We start from the raw sequence: 14,082 nt of genomic DNA, 5'->3' as shown, positions 1-14,082 counted from the left end.
TTTAACAAGTAGCAAATTAACACTAGTTTTCCAAGCGGCCAGAACACATGATTAAAGACAAAGTGATGAATAAAAGCTCAGAATACAGCAGCAATGCAAAGCAAAAAAAAAAAAAAAAAAAGGGATGATCTGCCTGTGTGATGCACCGATCAGTTGTACGGCCTTAAAAACCTTTTCATAGGTTCTATGTTAATGCTGGCGGCACTGGAAAGCAAAAATGGCACCTACTTTACTGAGGTCATTACACCAGCGGCAGGGTTATAAACTCTTGTAGGTACACACACATGCGCACACACAAATAATGATTACAACCGTGGTCCCTTATGTAAAAATACATCCATGCATCCTACCTGCATTGAAATTGCATTTGAGTGAACAAATGACCCCAGTTTTACTGCCCATCTGTAAGGGATCACCGTCAGTAGAGGAGCGCTTGTTTTTTGTTTGTTTTTTTAAGGCCTAGAAAAAAAAAAAAGTGTGTTTTTCCGGTCTTCCGCCCAACCCTGCTAAAACCTCGCCGACCCTGTACATATTTTAACTAGTTCATTCAATAAAGAACTCAATTTCTAAACAAAATACATAGAGAAAATGATCAACAACGCAACATGCAGTCTGTGTGGACTTGTTTACTTAAGACGACAGGGTTCTCGCCAGCGCTTTATATGGTTGCGGCCCGCTACGCTAAAATTTCAGACCGCAACGGTAATTTCCCCCCGCTACGCTAAATTTTTAATATAGCGTAACGGTTGTTTTCAGTTGTTCATCACCATCGCCAAAAGTTTTTTTTTTTTTCCTGCGCACTTGAGCAGTTTTCAAGGTGTCAAAATCAGCCTACGTTTGTTAGGAAACCCATGCCTGGAAATCAGTTCCGAGAGAGAGAGAGAGAGAGAGAGAGAGAGAGAGAGAGATCCTGGCGATAACTTTCTCTTGAACTGGACTTCGGTGAATGACAATGGATGACGGACCCCCTCGCAAAAAAAGAGACATTCGCTCTTTCTTCACAGTTAGAAATGTAAGTGCACCACTTCTACAGGTTTTCCATCACGCTTGAAAACTTAACCCAAAGCCCTTTGATGAATGAAAACGTCTACTTTGTAAGCAGGTTTAGCAATATGACAGGGCGCACGTATCGGATGATTAGCGCTAATTTACTGGATCCCACTGTGGCTAACATTAACACACTGGTAATCTGCCTGCATGCCATCCATCGTTATATTTCTATAAGGAGACAGGCACAAGAGAGGTTGGAGGAGATGAAGGAAAGGACATAGGAGGCAGAGGAAAGGAGGTAGCAGATAAACGGGCAGAGGATGGAGGGAATGGCTAGGAGGAGATTAAATGTCATTTAATAGTTTTAGATTATATATTAATTATTTATTAAGGGGGCTGGGTGTATGTTATGCCTGAATGAAAATGCAATTTGTTTTTTTTTTATTTTTATGTGCTCAGGCATTTCTTAATTTCTTAATACAATAAAACATTCATTATCTCTTTGGTTGTGTCTGAGTTTACATATCTTTTGACAACACCCTTTGTAGTTCAGTGAAATACAACAGTAGGTAACACATTGCCAAGATCCAAAGATGTAACAATTTTCCATCAAGGATATACAACATAAAAAATGCAATTTATCCCCTCCAGGAACGTCAAATATGGCCAATTTTGGGCATGATTTTTCAAAATCTCCGCACCATCCCCCCCGCTCGGTCGCTACGCTCCCTCGCCATAACCCATTACGCTAAAAAAAAATCCTGGTGAGAACCCTGGACGATACACAAAAAAATCCGTTCCGGGCGCTTCCATGTTGATCAGTCACATGACCACATGTTATCGCGATCATATTATCACTTATGGGAGTTTGTCGAGACAAGAACATGGCGACTACCAGTGGCACCATGATTTTTAAAATTAACTTATGTTGTAATTTTTCAATAATTTCGTCCTTTAAATCAAATCTCAATTTAATTCAAATTTATAATTTACACCACCCAACACAAGATATAGCACACAACCTTAAAACATCCACTGTATAGAAGACATAGGTCACACACGACCATCAACAACAGCCCCACATGGAATACAAATAGCCGAGGATATAAATCTGGGCGATCTGCTCCATCGGTAAGTATTTTATCACTAGAGTGAAGCCGCATAGTCAACATAGAAAATTAAAAAAATAAATAAATAAATCTGACCATCCTACCCTAAATTTTTTTTGAAGGGTTGACAGGAAAAACACAATTTTTTTTTTCTAGGCCTAAACATCACTGTGTTTCCAAAATGTTCAAAATTTAGTCTGGACCAACTAGATAGGAAAAACACTGCGTTCAGCACAGAAAAGTTTTCAGTAGAAGTTTTTTCCCCCCTTTCTCAAACACCAAATGGACTAAAGCAGCACTGAATAAAGGCAAACATCACAATCATGCAGATTTTAGTAACACATAAAGCCAATATATTTGAACAAACACTAGCAGCCACCCAAACTCCTCTTACACACATCTCCTGATTCTCAACACTAGCTCTGTTTAGGACTGTATGAAGGCATTAAGTTGTGTGAGTGAACTGATCATCTCATTCACCATTTTAGCACCTTGGTAAACAATTCTGTTCAGGGAAACCATGTTTTAAATACTGCTCAGCCAAAAACGTTTCAAATATTGTACAGTGGTGCTTGAAAGTTTGTGAACCCTTTAGAATTTTCTATATTTCTGCATAAATATGACCTAAAACATCATCAGATTTTCACACAAGTCCTAAAAGTAGATAAAGAGAACCCAGTTAAACAAATGAGACAAAAATATTATACTTGGTCATTTATTTATTGAGGAAAATGATGCAATATTACATATCTGTGAGTGACAAAAGTATGTGAACCTTTGCTTTCAGTATCTGGTGTGACCCCCTTGTGCAGCAATAACTGCAATTAAACGTTTCCGGTAACTGTTGATCAGTCCTGCACACCGGCTTGGAGGAATTTTAGCCCGTTCCTCCGTACAGAACAGCTTCAACTCTGGGATGTTGGTGGGTTTCCTCACATGAACTGCTCGCTTCAGGTCCTTCCACAACATTTCCATTGGATTAAGGTCAGGACTTTGACTTGGCCATTCCAAAACATTAACTTTATTCTTCTTTAACCATTCTTTGGTAGAACGACTTGTGTGCTTAGGGTCATTCTCTTGCTGCATGACCCACCTTCTCTTGAGATTCAGTTCATGGACAGATGTCCTGACATTTTCCTTTAGAATTCGCTGGTATAATTCAGAATTCATTGTTCCATCAATGATGGCAAGCCATCCTGGCCCAGATGCAGCAAAACAGGCCCAAACCATGATACTACCACCACCATGTTTCACAGATGGGATGCTGGAATGCAGTGTTTTCCTTTCTCCAAACATAACGCTTCTCATTTAAACCAAAAAGTTATATTTTGGTCTCATCTGTCCATAAAACATTTTTCCAATAGCCTTCTGGCTTGTCCACGTGATCTTTAGCAAACTGCAGACAAACAGCAATGTTCTTTGTGGAGAGCAGTAGCTTTCTCCTTGCAACCCTGCCATGCACACCATTGTTGTTCATTGTTCTCCTGATGGTGGACTCATGAACGTAAACATTAGCCAATGTGAGAGAGGCCTTCAGTTGCTTAGAAGTTACCCTGAGGTCCTTTGTGACCTCGCCGACTATTACACGCCTTGCTCTTGGAGTGATCTTTGTTGGTTGACCACTCCTGGGGAGGGTAACAATGGTCTTGAATTTCCTCCATTTGTACACAATCTGTCTGACTGTGGATTGGTGGAGTCCAAACTCTTTAGAGATGGTTTTGTAACCTTTTCCAGCCTCATGAGCATCAACAACGCTTTTTCTGAGGTCCTCAGAAGTCTCCTTTCTTTGTACCATGATACACTTCCACAAACATGTGTTGTGAAGATCAGACTTTGATAGATCCCTGTTCTTTAAATAAAACAGGGTGCCCACTCACACCTGATTGTCATCCCATTGATTGAAAACACCTGACTCTAATTTCACCTTCAAATTAACTGCTAATCCTAGAGGTTCACATACTTTTGCCACTCAAATATGTAATTTTGGATCATTTTCCTCAATAAATAAATGACCAAGTATAATACTTTTGTCTCATTTGTTTAACTGGGTTCTCTTTATCTACTTTTAAGACTTGTGTGAAAATCTGATGATGTTTTAGGTCATATTTATGCAGAAATATAGAAAATTCTAAAAAGGTTCACAAACTTTCAAGCACCACTGTACATCATGTTATACCACATAAATGCTGAACAGTAATCAAATCACAGGTTTATATTAATGCACTCAGAAAATTCACATCCAAATCTAATAATAAATAAATGTGTTATTGGGCAATTCCATGTAAATGTCAACCTCACCATGCAAAAATAAAGCAACATGTAATACATCAAAACCACTCCCAGAGATATCACCTAGGCCTGTATTTTACAGATGTGAATAAGTTGAACCAATTTGTAACCAACCTAATATGTCACTGTCAGTCTTTCTTTCTTATAATGTAAACCCCAAGCTAAAATCAACTTTGATCATGTACAATTCTATATTATTGCCACAAGCCACAGAAATGTATGCTAAAATCCACAAAACAGCAAAACAATAGCCATCCTAAATATTATTTAAGAACTTTGATAGTTTTAGCTGATATTTAGAGAGTTTTTCAAAGGGTTATGGTGGTTAAATTGCTGATTTTCTAAACATATGCCATGTCTATTTCAGACGCGTCACATCCATAACGGAATTTCGTCACATCCATAACGCTGACTTTTCCTTCTGAAACTCTGCATGAAATACAAAATATTTTAAACAAAGATTTTTTAATATTCACCTTGGACCCCTCTATCAAATGGATATCTCCATTTCGACATTAGGTTTACAATTTCACAGAGTTTGATAAAAATGTACAGTCACCCAAGAAAAGTGATACTTTTTCTGTCACATCCATAACGCATCTTTTATTGGCATTTTCTGGCATGCCCTAGATGTACTATGGGAACTGTTCTTGTTCTATCACTTCTCCAGTATGGTACAGCCTTAAAATATGCAACACCTGTTTAAATACTGGGAGACAATAAAACATGCACTGGGTCATTTGTTGCCATTTTGAGTTCAAGTGTCACGTCCATAACGCTGGAATTGCTCTATTTAAAGGGGTACCAAATATAATATATACAGTTGCTGATGTGACAAAGTAACGTATTCTTAAGTATTCTATCAAATTTATATACCAGAAAACAACGAAATATCTTGGTAATTGTAAATATAATACTTTATACGCTAAACCGCACAAGAGTCGCCATTTTTAAAAGACCGTGACGTCAGCGCTACCCACTGCACTAGCGGAACTCTCCGAAATAGAGGAGATAAGCGTGTAATCATGGCGTCGGGCGCATCAAGTGACAGCGACAGCTCTGTCGAATCATACGAAGAGATCCCGCAAGACACACTGCAAGCAGGCTATGGCTTAGAAGGGTACCAGTTTGAACCTAGGAGAGGTACTCTCGACTCCGGTGATGAAATAAGAGAAGAAAGCTCGGATGATGGCGAGGATGAGACTGATGCTGACCATGGGCATGGCGAGCGTGGGGCAGAGCGTCTGCGTGCAGGTGACACGGCGTGGTGCTCGTGCGGAAAATGTAACGTGGAGTTGCTCACGAGTCCAGCAGAATTTATTTGCTGCAATGAGATAGGCGCCACCCGTGGACTTGCGAAATCGTCGCAAGAGGCAGAAACAGGTATTTCACATGTGCTATTCCCAACCTCAATGAGCCAACACAACTGGGCACATACATACGTCATGAGTGTTACGCAGAGAAAATGAACGTGCATTCTGATTGGATAAAATTAATATCATGGCGGGCTGTTCAAACTGCGGAAATAGTTTGCTCGAGCTACTTTCAAAACACTATAACTTTCCAACCTTAGAACAAAAAACTTTTGTAAGTCTTGAATAAGGTTCGTTAATGTGTGTTTTATTGTTATATTTACTCTATATATTGCCCTCTGTTCCCCTTTAACAAAGAAAACATCATTGATGAAGCTTTGTAAGTAGATGTTTGACATTTACAAAAGGAGTCTACAGTGTCAGTGCTTTGTAACAGCTTATAACATTAAGTTGTCCACCACAGGAAAGCTTTCAGGACAGAGGACCTTCCAGTTTTGCAGTAATACAAGTTCAGCCCCCCCATCCCCCCTTCATTTTATTAACTTCAAGACAGGAAAAACAAAGGATGGTGAGGGATTGTTTATAACTTTTATAACAAACTTGTCTCATGGACATTCAACAACATTAAATGTAACTATAAATGGATAAAAATTATAATTTGTTGGTCAATAATAAAATCTATAATTGCTGGCAAATTGCTGTGAGGTCAAAGGAATATGCTGTTATAGGAAAATAATTAACATCATTGTAGTGAAGTAACATCAGTGTAGAATCTATGTAACTCTACTTCACGGTGGGCTGCATCACACCACACCACACTGGTGCTTATTATTTTCCTATAGCAGCATTCCCTGTTGTGATTTATTCCTTATTACTACAATATATTTAGCAATGATGCACACACTGTTGTGAATAATGTTTGAAAAGGGTATATATTTAGGGAATAAGATTCTTTCTGGGCAGGTCTGGAATGGCTGTTGGGATGCTTTGCTCACACACGGCAACCCTGCTGCTGACGAATGTCTTGTTTTTGCCTGCTCATGCCCTGACCAGGCAGTTTCCTCATAAATAATACTCAAAAGATCCAACACATTTGTGCCTAAGTGAATCTCCTGGCATGCAAAGAGATGAAGGCAAGCTCACACATGATTTAACCACAACTTGTTCAAGTCGTTTTTACTTCTGTAGCACTTCTGATATTCATTACAGTGTGGGAAATAAGGCCAGACCGGCAGACATTGACCTGTAATTTTTGCATTTGTTCATCTGTTTTTCAAAAGCATCAGACCGGATGGCTAATTATTTTTCATCAGGGCTCGACATAAGTGGTAGTCCAACTATACACCAAGTTTCAAGATATTATTTGTCACATTTTTCCAAGTTTTGCTGCAGGAAACCGACCCTACCTCTTTACACTGACCTCAGCAGCTCATGGCATAAACCCACCGGACCTTTGGTCCAGGTGAGCTAAAAATTAAAATTTCTCACATTTCTTAGTATCAAAAGGCACATATACATTACTTAATCAACACATATACCAACTTTCAAGACCATACCACTCATAGTTTTCAAGTTCTGCTCCGTAAACAAAACCTACCCCTAAGACTAACCTGTGAGACTAAATCTGAAAGTGTTTCCATGGAAACATGAAAATTAAAATCTCAAATTTCTTCGTATGAAAAGGTACATCATCTTGTTAACATGTATACCAAGTTTCAAATCCGTATCATGAATAGTTTTGGATATATGCTCCGGAAAGAAACATTGCTCTGAGAAACTAAGTTTTAAATATAAAAATTTGAAAAAACACTTTTTTTCAAAAATCCAAAAGGCACCAATTCACATGTTGCTTGATATGTACAAAGTTTCACGAAGATACCTTCAGTAGTTTTAAAGACATGGCCCGGAAACGAAAACGTGACCGGACAGATGGAACCCCTTCATTTGGGCAGGGGATTTAAAAAAAAAAACCCGCACTTCACCTCAAACTACGTGAAAGTGTCCCCTCGCCTAATAGGGGTACAATAATGAGGATGTTGCACGCTGTACTGTTTGTAACAGTGACTTTAGCATTGCCCATGGCGGGTTAAACGATTTATAAGAGACATGCTGAGGTGCGTTTAACAGTGTCGTGTGTTCATGTGCATATTATTTCCACTCGCTGGCTCGCTGCTAAGGCTACACGATTAGGCCAAATGCCTTGAAAACGTGATTAAAAGTTGCAGTAGAATACAAAATGAGTTAAATAATAGTAATAAGCAGTTTACATAAATAGTATAAGTAGTCTACATATTTTATTGTCACATTTTCAACATACAGGCCGATCTAATTTAGTTTACAGACTAGAGAAAATTACTCAGAGTAATCATATATTAAACACGCTACTTGCACTCATAATAATGCAATGTCATTATTAGCAAATTAGTAATATGATACTCCACAGCACTGTTGCTTTCTCTCGTCTGATTGGTCAGAAGGTGTTGATTAATTTTCTAATAACAACAGCTCTAACAGTAGGCCCGGCTGCAACATAACTCGCAGGGTTATTAATGCGCTTTTTCTAATGCATTATCATTTCTATAGCAACAACTTACACAGGGACTTGGTCTGGCAGTGTTCCACATAACCGAAGCCCAATAAGTTTATTTAACCAAGAAAAATTTATAAAATCGCTGATACGGTGAAGTTTTCTGTGGAGATGTTTAACATTTAGCAGTTGAAACTTAAATTAAAAACTGTTGACAAACTGATTTGGTGTCAGAGAAAGAAAACACATTGGGATGTGCTGCAATAGGAAGAAATAATTAGGGCCCGAGCCCTATAGGGCGAAGGCCCTATTGTTCTTGTAAGAGTTCACTATTATTATTCTTCCGTCTTCTTCTTCTTCTTCTTTATTTTTCTCCGCTGTTGGGCCATTTTCGGGGCGCTTGCCATGGGCGAAAACGCACCAAATTTGACACCAGTTCCGAGAATTGCCTCCGCTACTCAGAACCAAAAGCCCAAACTTGGCCGGGGCTCAGGGCCTCTATAGCGCCCCCTAAGTCGTTGTGATTTTGGCCTCCCGCATTAAGGTGCCTGGGTGCCGTGTAGTTTGTAGTAGTGGCATGCCATTTGGTACGCATATGTATCTCACTAAGCCGGACAAAAATGTCTTGCCAATGCATTAGCCACGCCCAACAGGAAGTGAGGTAATTTCACTTTTGTGCGAAATGCATGGCCACGAAGACGGCGCAACTCCTCCTAGACCGTTCATAGGAATGTCACCAAAATTGATACACATCATCTACAGACATGGCTGACAAAAGTTACTAAATACGTTTCACGTAGGACAAACCGTTCAGACGTTGTACGTCAATCAATTTTCGATGCAAAATTTTACATGCTTAAAAATTCATAACAAATCTTCTGATTGCTCAAAACTGCTCATTCTTCACACGCAAATCACTCATTGGGCTTCTGACATGTTACCCAATTTCTGTGATATTTCGCCACTGGGGGCGCTATTTTTGGGCAAAAATTCCAATCTTTCCTCAAATTTGGTCAAACTTCACGGCCACCCTCTTACTACCTCCCATGTCATGTCTACCACATTTTGGGAATTTTCGTCCATGGGGGGCGCTGTTTTTGGCCGACGCAATTGCTCCAAAACGGGTTTTTGGTAAATAATTCCATAATGCTTTTCCGTCACACCACTACCTTGTGATAGTACGTTGCTGTTGTAGACACTTATTTTTCTAACTCATAATCGCTCATGTACAGCATAGCGCCACCTACTGACATGGGAAAAACCAAAAAATTTATTCTTCAAAAATCTATATCTCATCTTCTATTTACTCAATTGTCATCAAACTTCATACGCAAACTCTTCATAGCTCACCTGACATATACGCCAAATTTTGTGCACTTTCGCCACTGGGGGCGCTATTTTTGGGCAAAATATCCAATCTTTCCTCAAATTTGGTCAAACCCCACGGCCACCCTCTTACTACCGCCCCTGTCATGTTTACCACATTTTGGGAATTTTCGTCCATGGGGGGCGCTGTTTTTGGCCGACGCAATTGCTCCAAAACGGGTTTTTGGTAAATAATTCCATAATGCTTTTCCTTCACACCACTACCTTGTGATAGTTCGTTGCTGTTGTAGACAATTATTTTTCCAACTCATAATCGCTCATGTACAGCATAGCGCCACCTACTGACATGGGAAAAACCAAAAAATTTATTCTTCAAAAATCTATATCTCATCTTCTATTTACTCAATTGTCATCAAACTTCATACGCAAACTCTTCATAGCTCACCTGACATATACGCCAAATTTTGTGCACTTTCACCCCTGGGGGTGCTGGTTATGGCAAAAATGATATTGCAGCTTCTGATTTGTCAAACTTGGCAAGCAAACTCTTTACAAGACCCTTATTGGGGCGCTTGCCATGGTCGACAACGCACGAAATTTGGCTCCTTTTTCTTGGACTGCCACCGCTACTGAGAACCAGAAGCCCAGATCCAGGCGGGCCTCAGGGCCTCTATAGCGCCCCCCGAGCACCGTACAGTGCAAGACCCTATTGTTGCCATGTGTCCAATTCTGTGCTTTGTCGCCATTGTGGGAGTAATGTCTCTTGCCGAAGAAGCTGTGGAAGGTATTTCGCGGGGACGCGTGCCCCCGCCCCCCTTGGCCGCTGGCGCGAGGGCCCGTCGAGGCCGCTTGCGGCTTTAATTAACTTTGGGCTTGTAACTGTAGCTACGTTTACATGGATCCTACATAATCCATTAATAATCAGATTCAAGCTTGATTGGAACGAGCTTTTCTTTATGTAAACCGCTTGATCAGAATGAAACACCCCAGTGGAATGGTTATAGCATGATAAATGCATTCTAAATAAATGCACAAACGGCTAAACACAAAGTAGAGTTGTCAAAAAAAAAGTACATTCTAGGTTTTAACATCTTCTCTGGATCGAATTTTCATGCCTGTGTCTAAAATATCAAAATCACACATCAAGATTTTACCCAACACACTGATCTGATATTTACTGGATTACGTTATGACATTCGATCCAAATAATCTTGAAGGGTTATCCTACATTCACATCAAACACGGCAAGAGTGTCAAATCGACCAGAAGTCATTCCTGTTCTGTGTGAGACAGCATCTCATGGCAGCAAAATGGTTGCCGGTGGGGGCCTCAGAATAAAGTTGAAGTCTGGGAAACTTCATAGTAATGAGCTATAATGTGGTTTGTTGGCAACCAATCAGAATTTAAAAGTGCTCTGCTCTAAAGAATCCTACAGAACACAGTCGTGCAAATTTTGGTTTTGTTCAAACCTGTTCCGAAGTCACCTACCATGGAGGCGAAATTAATAACTGCAGTGGTGGGTTTCCCATTATTTATTATGTGTGCCTGTTTATATACAGGGACAAATATCTCTAAAAAACAAAGCATGGACGAAAATGAAGAAAAAGAAACCTTTATTTGTCACATACACACTTCAAGCACCGTGAGATTCATCCTCTGCATTTAACCCATCTGAAGCAGTGAACACACGCGTGCACGCACACCCAGAGCAGTAGGTAGCCGTACTACAGCGTCTGGGGAGCAGTCAGGGGTCAGGTACCCTGCTCAAGGGCACTTCAGCCCAAAGCCGCCCCACGTTAACCTAACCGCATGTCTTTGGACTGTAGGGGAAACCGAAGCACCCGGAGGAAACCCACGCGGACACGGGAAGAACATGCAAACTCCACACAGAAAGGCCCCCTGTCAGCCACTGGGCTCGAACCCAGAACCTTCTTGCAGTGAGGTAACAGTGCTAACCGCTACACCACCGTGCTAGAGACTGTAGGTGTTTCAGGTGAGCTGGTGAAATGCATAATATATTTCGTGCAAATAGGAGGGAACTGCATGCTAACTATCACCATAGCATGCAAAAGTGTGTTGTGTGAACATTTACAATTTAACACAGTGTAGGCTACACACAAGTTAAGGTTAAATTCAAGAAGATGGCAGGTCCGGCTCTGATGTCCATCTATCCTTTCTTGTGAAGGATTACAGTAGTGGTTTCCTGTTGCCTTCTACTGGATTATTATAGAGGTTTTCTCCTCTCAACCATTCACACCGCCAGTTAACCTAACCGCATGTCTTTGGACTGTAGGGGAAACCGGAGCACCCAGAGGAAACCCACACAGACACGGGGAGAGCATGCAATCTCCACACAGAAAGGCCCCCGTCAGCTGCTGGGCTCGAACCCAGAACCTTCTTGCTGTGAGGACACAGTGCTAACCACTACACCATCGTACCGCCCTAATGTTAATTAAGACCGTGTAATCATAACTGTTCACTATTTTCCTTCATCGATCAAGTTCTTATCTTCACCTGATTTCACGAGGTGAACTGGTTAGTCGGTACACAGATACCAGGTGACATGGGTTTGCTTTGCAGCCCCATTAAATAAAGTTTGCAAGACGAAGCATCCCGAACAAACTTGCAGCCGCCCATTTCATCTACGTCACAGAGCGTCCATGAACTCCAACAGCATCACAGGCAGGGCGGCGAGAAAGAATTTTGACACCCTTACTGCGTTTGGTGTCAACGTAGGGTATCAGAAGAATGACAAAACCCATTTATTCCTTCTGCAGTCACTTGGCTAACACCATGACTTGCTGGCTAGGTCGAATATTTCACAAGATACAGTACATCCTGGAAACATGTCCAGACTTCATGACGGCAGTTCACTGAAGCACGTTAGTCACTATTTCAATACGCGGAACCTGAAATTAACATTCAGTAAATAACTGTCAGCAAATGATCACGGAGGTGTTTTCTCAAATCCTTCAACTCCTCAGGCATTTCTTACAAAACTGTGCAGTGCGTATAGAAACTGGAGACACACTGCAGCAACCCAGGCATCCGATCCAAACAGCACTGAATCAGCATTAGTGACTGTTATAAATGTACCGTACATGAACGAACAAACATTTTATTTCCAAGTGACGCATGTTATACATATGATCACTGAACTGCTTTATATTATTAATTAGAGCTCTTATGCACAGCTCATGAAGATTTATATGGATCAGTTCTCCTATACATAATATAACAGACCGTGCATCTCTACAGTCCATTAGAGTTAAGAGCAACAGAAATACTGTCTTGTGTCTAATATTTGCTTTTGAGATATAGTGCAAGATGATGATGGTAGTCAAGGACCTTTTCACAGACATCTCTATTTTCATTATTACACATCAGATTTTACAAAATCTAGTCTGGGAGGAACTGAGACAGAAGGGAAAGGAAGGGAAATCCTGTGAGTCTTCTTTTCACTGCAATACTGTCAACTGTTATTGTTCCAGTTAGCATTAGCCGACTGTTAAAGGACAGAGAGAGAGAGAGAGAGAGAGCATCGCTATGCACCTGAATAGCTCTGTCATTAGGTTTACTAGTTAATACGAGGTTAACCTCATATATAAGGGTGTAATAAATACATTTTAACCCAACCTGTCCACATGAGCACTCCTGACTAAAACATTACATCAGGGTTAGCAAGCATGAAGAGAAAAGGAACCGGTTTATCGGCTATCGGTAGCTCGGCCAACACCAGGATGAGAGCTAGCTAGTTAGCAAGCTGATGTGTAGCATCAAAAATAAACACGACAAAGAGAGCAAATAACGTTTTTTATATCTTATAGGTTACTTACATTCTCTGTGTCGCGCTCGTTAACGGTCGGTAATGGCGTTCTGGTCGACATTTTGTATGTTTCAGGCCGCAGAAAAGGGACGAGAGAGACAAGAGGAAAGGAAGAAGGAGGAAAAAAACTGCCACCTCTTCTTTCACACCGGCATGCCCGGCCTGGGGGCTAAAATGGCAGTAACTGTCCGTCCTGGAGCACAACGACACCCCGGCGGAGCCGACATGAGCCGGAGAGCCGAGAACCGCACAGAGGAGGAGGAGGAGAGAGAGAAAGAGGGAGAAAGATGAGAGAAAGAGAGAAAGATGATGCGCTGCGCGCCGCCGCTCCGCTTCCAGGTGAAACAGCAGCGCGCGAGACAGGATGAGAGCGCGCGCGAGAGAGAGGGGAGCGCGCACGCACGCACGCGCACAAAAAACCCCAACACAGGCATTGTGAGGAGGATCTTCCTTTGTCATAATTATTAATGCAGCTAATTAATGCTATGCTACACTACACCTAAACTAAAAGGAAAGACTTGGCTTTTAATTTCATTTAATAAAAGCTGCATTTTTGTAAAAAAAAAAAAAGAGTAGATTTCCTCCTGAGAGGAACCAAGAAGAAGAACTTTATTCATCACATGGTTGTGAAATTCCTCTCTGCATTTAGCACACACACACACACACACACATACCCAGAGCAGTGGGCAGCCATGCTAACAG

The 14,082-nt window shown here is 40.9% G+C and overlaps 1 protein-coding gene across 1 annotated transcript in view; it reads right to left on the bottom strand.

The window, feature by feature from the left end:
• mark1 (MAP/microtubule affinity-regulating kinase 1) overlaps window positions 1–13,738 on the bottom strand; it is a 106,507-nt gene extending 92,769 nt beyond the window's left edge. Inside the window, exon 1 of the mRNA XM_060941499.1 lies at window positions 13,391–13,738. Coding sequence (XP_060797482.1) covers window positions 13,391–13,441 — 51 coding nt within the window. The 5' untranslated portion in view covers window positions 13,442–13,738. The remainder of the gene's footprint in view (window positions 1–13,390) is intronic.
• Between the last annotated feature and the right edge of the window lie 344 nt (window positions 13,739–14,082).

This window comes from Neoarius graeffei, chromosome 15 (genome assembly GCF_027579695.1).
Source record: "Neoarius graeffei isolate fNeoGra1 chromosome 15, fNeoGra1.pri, whole genome shotgun sequence".
NCBI classification, from domain to species: domain Eukaryota; kingdom Metazoa; phylum Chordata; class Actinopteri; order Siluriformes; family Ariidae; genus Neoarius; species Neoarius graeffei.
This window is presented reverse-complemented; position numbering and strand designations above follow the sequence as displayed.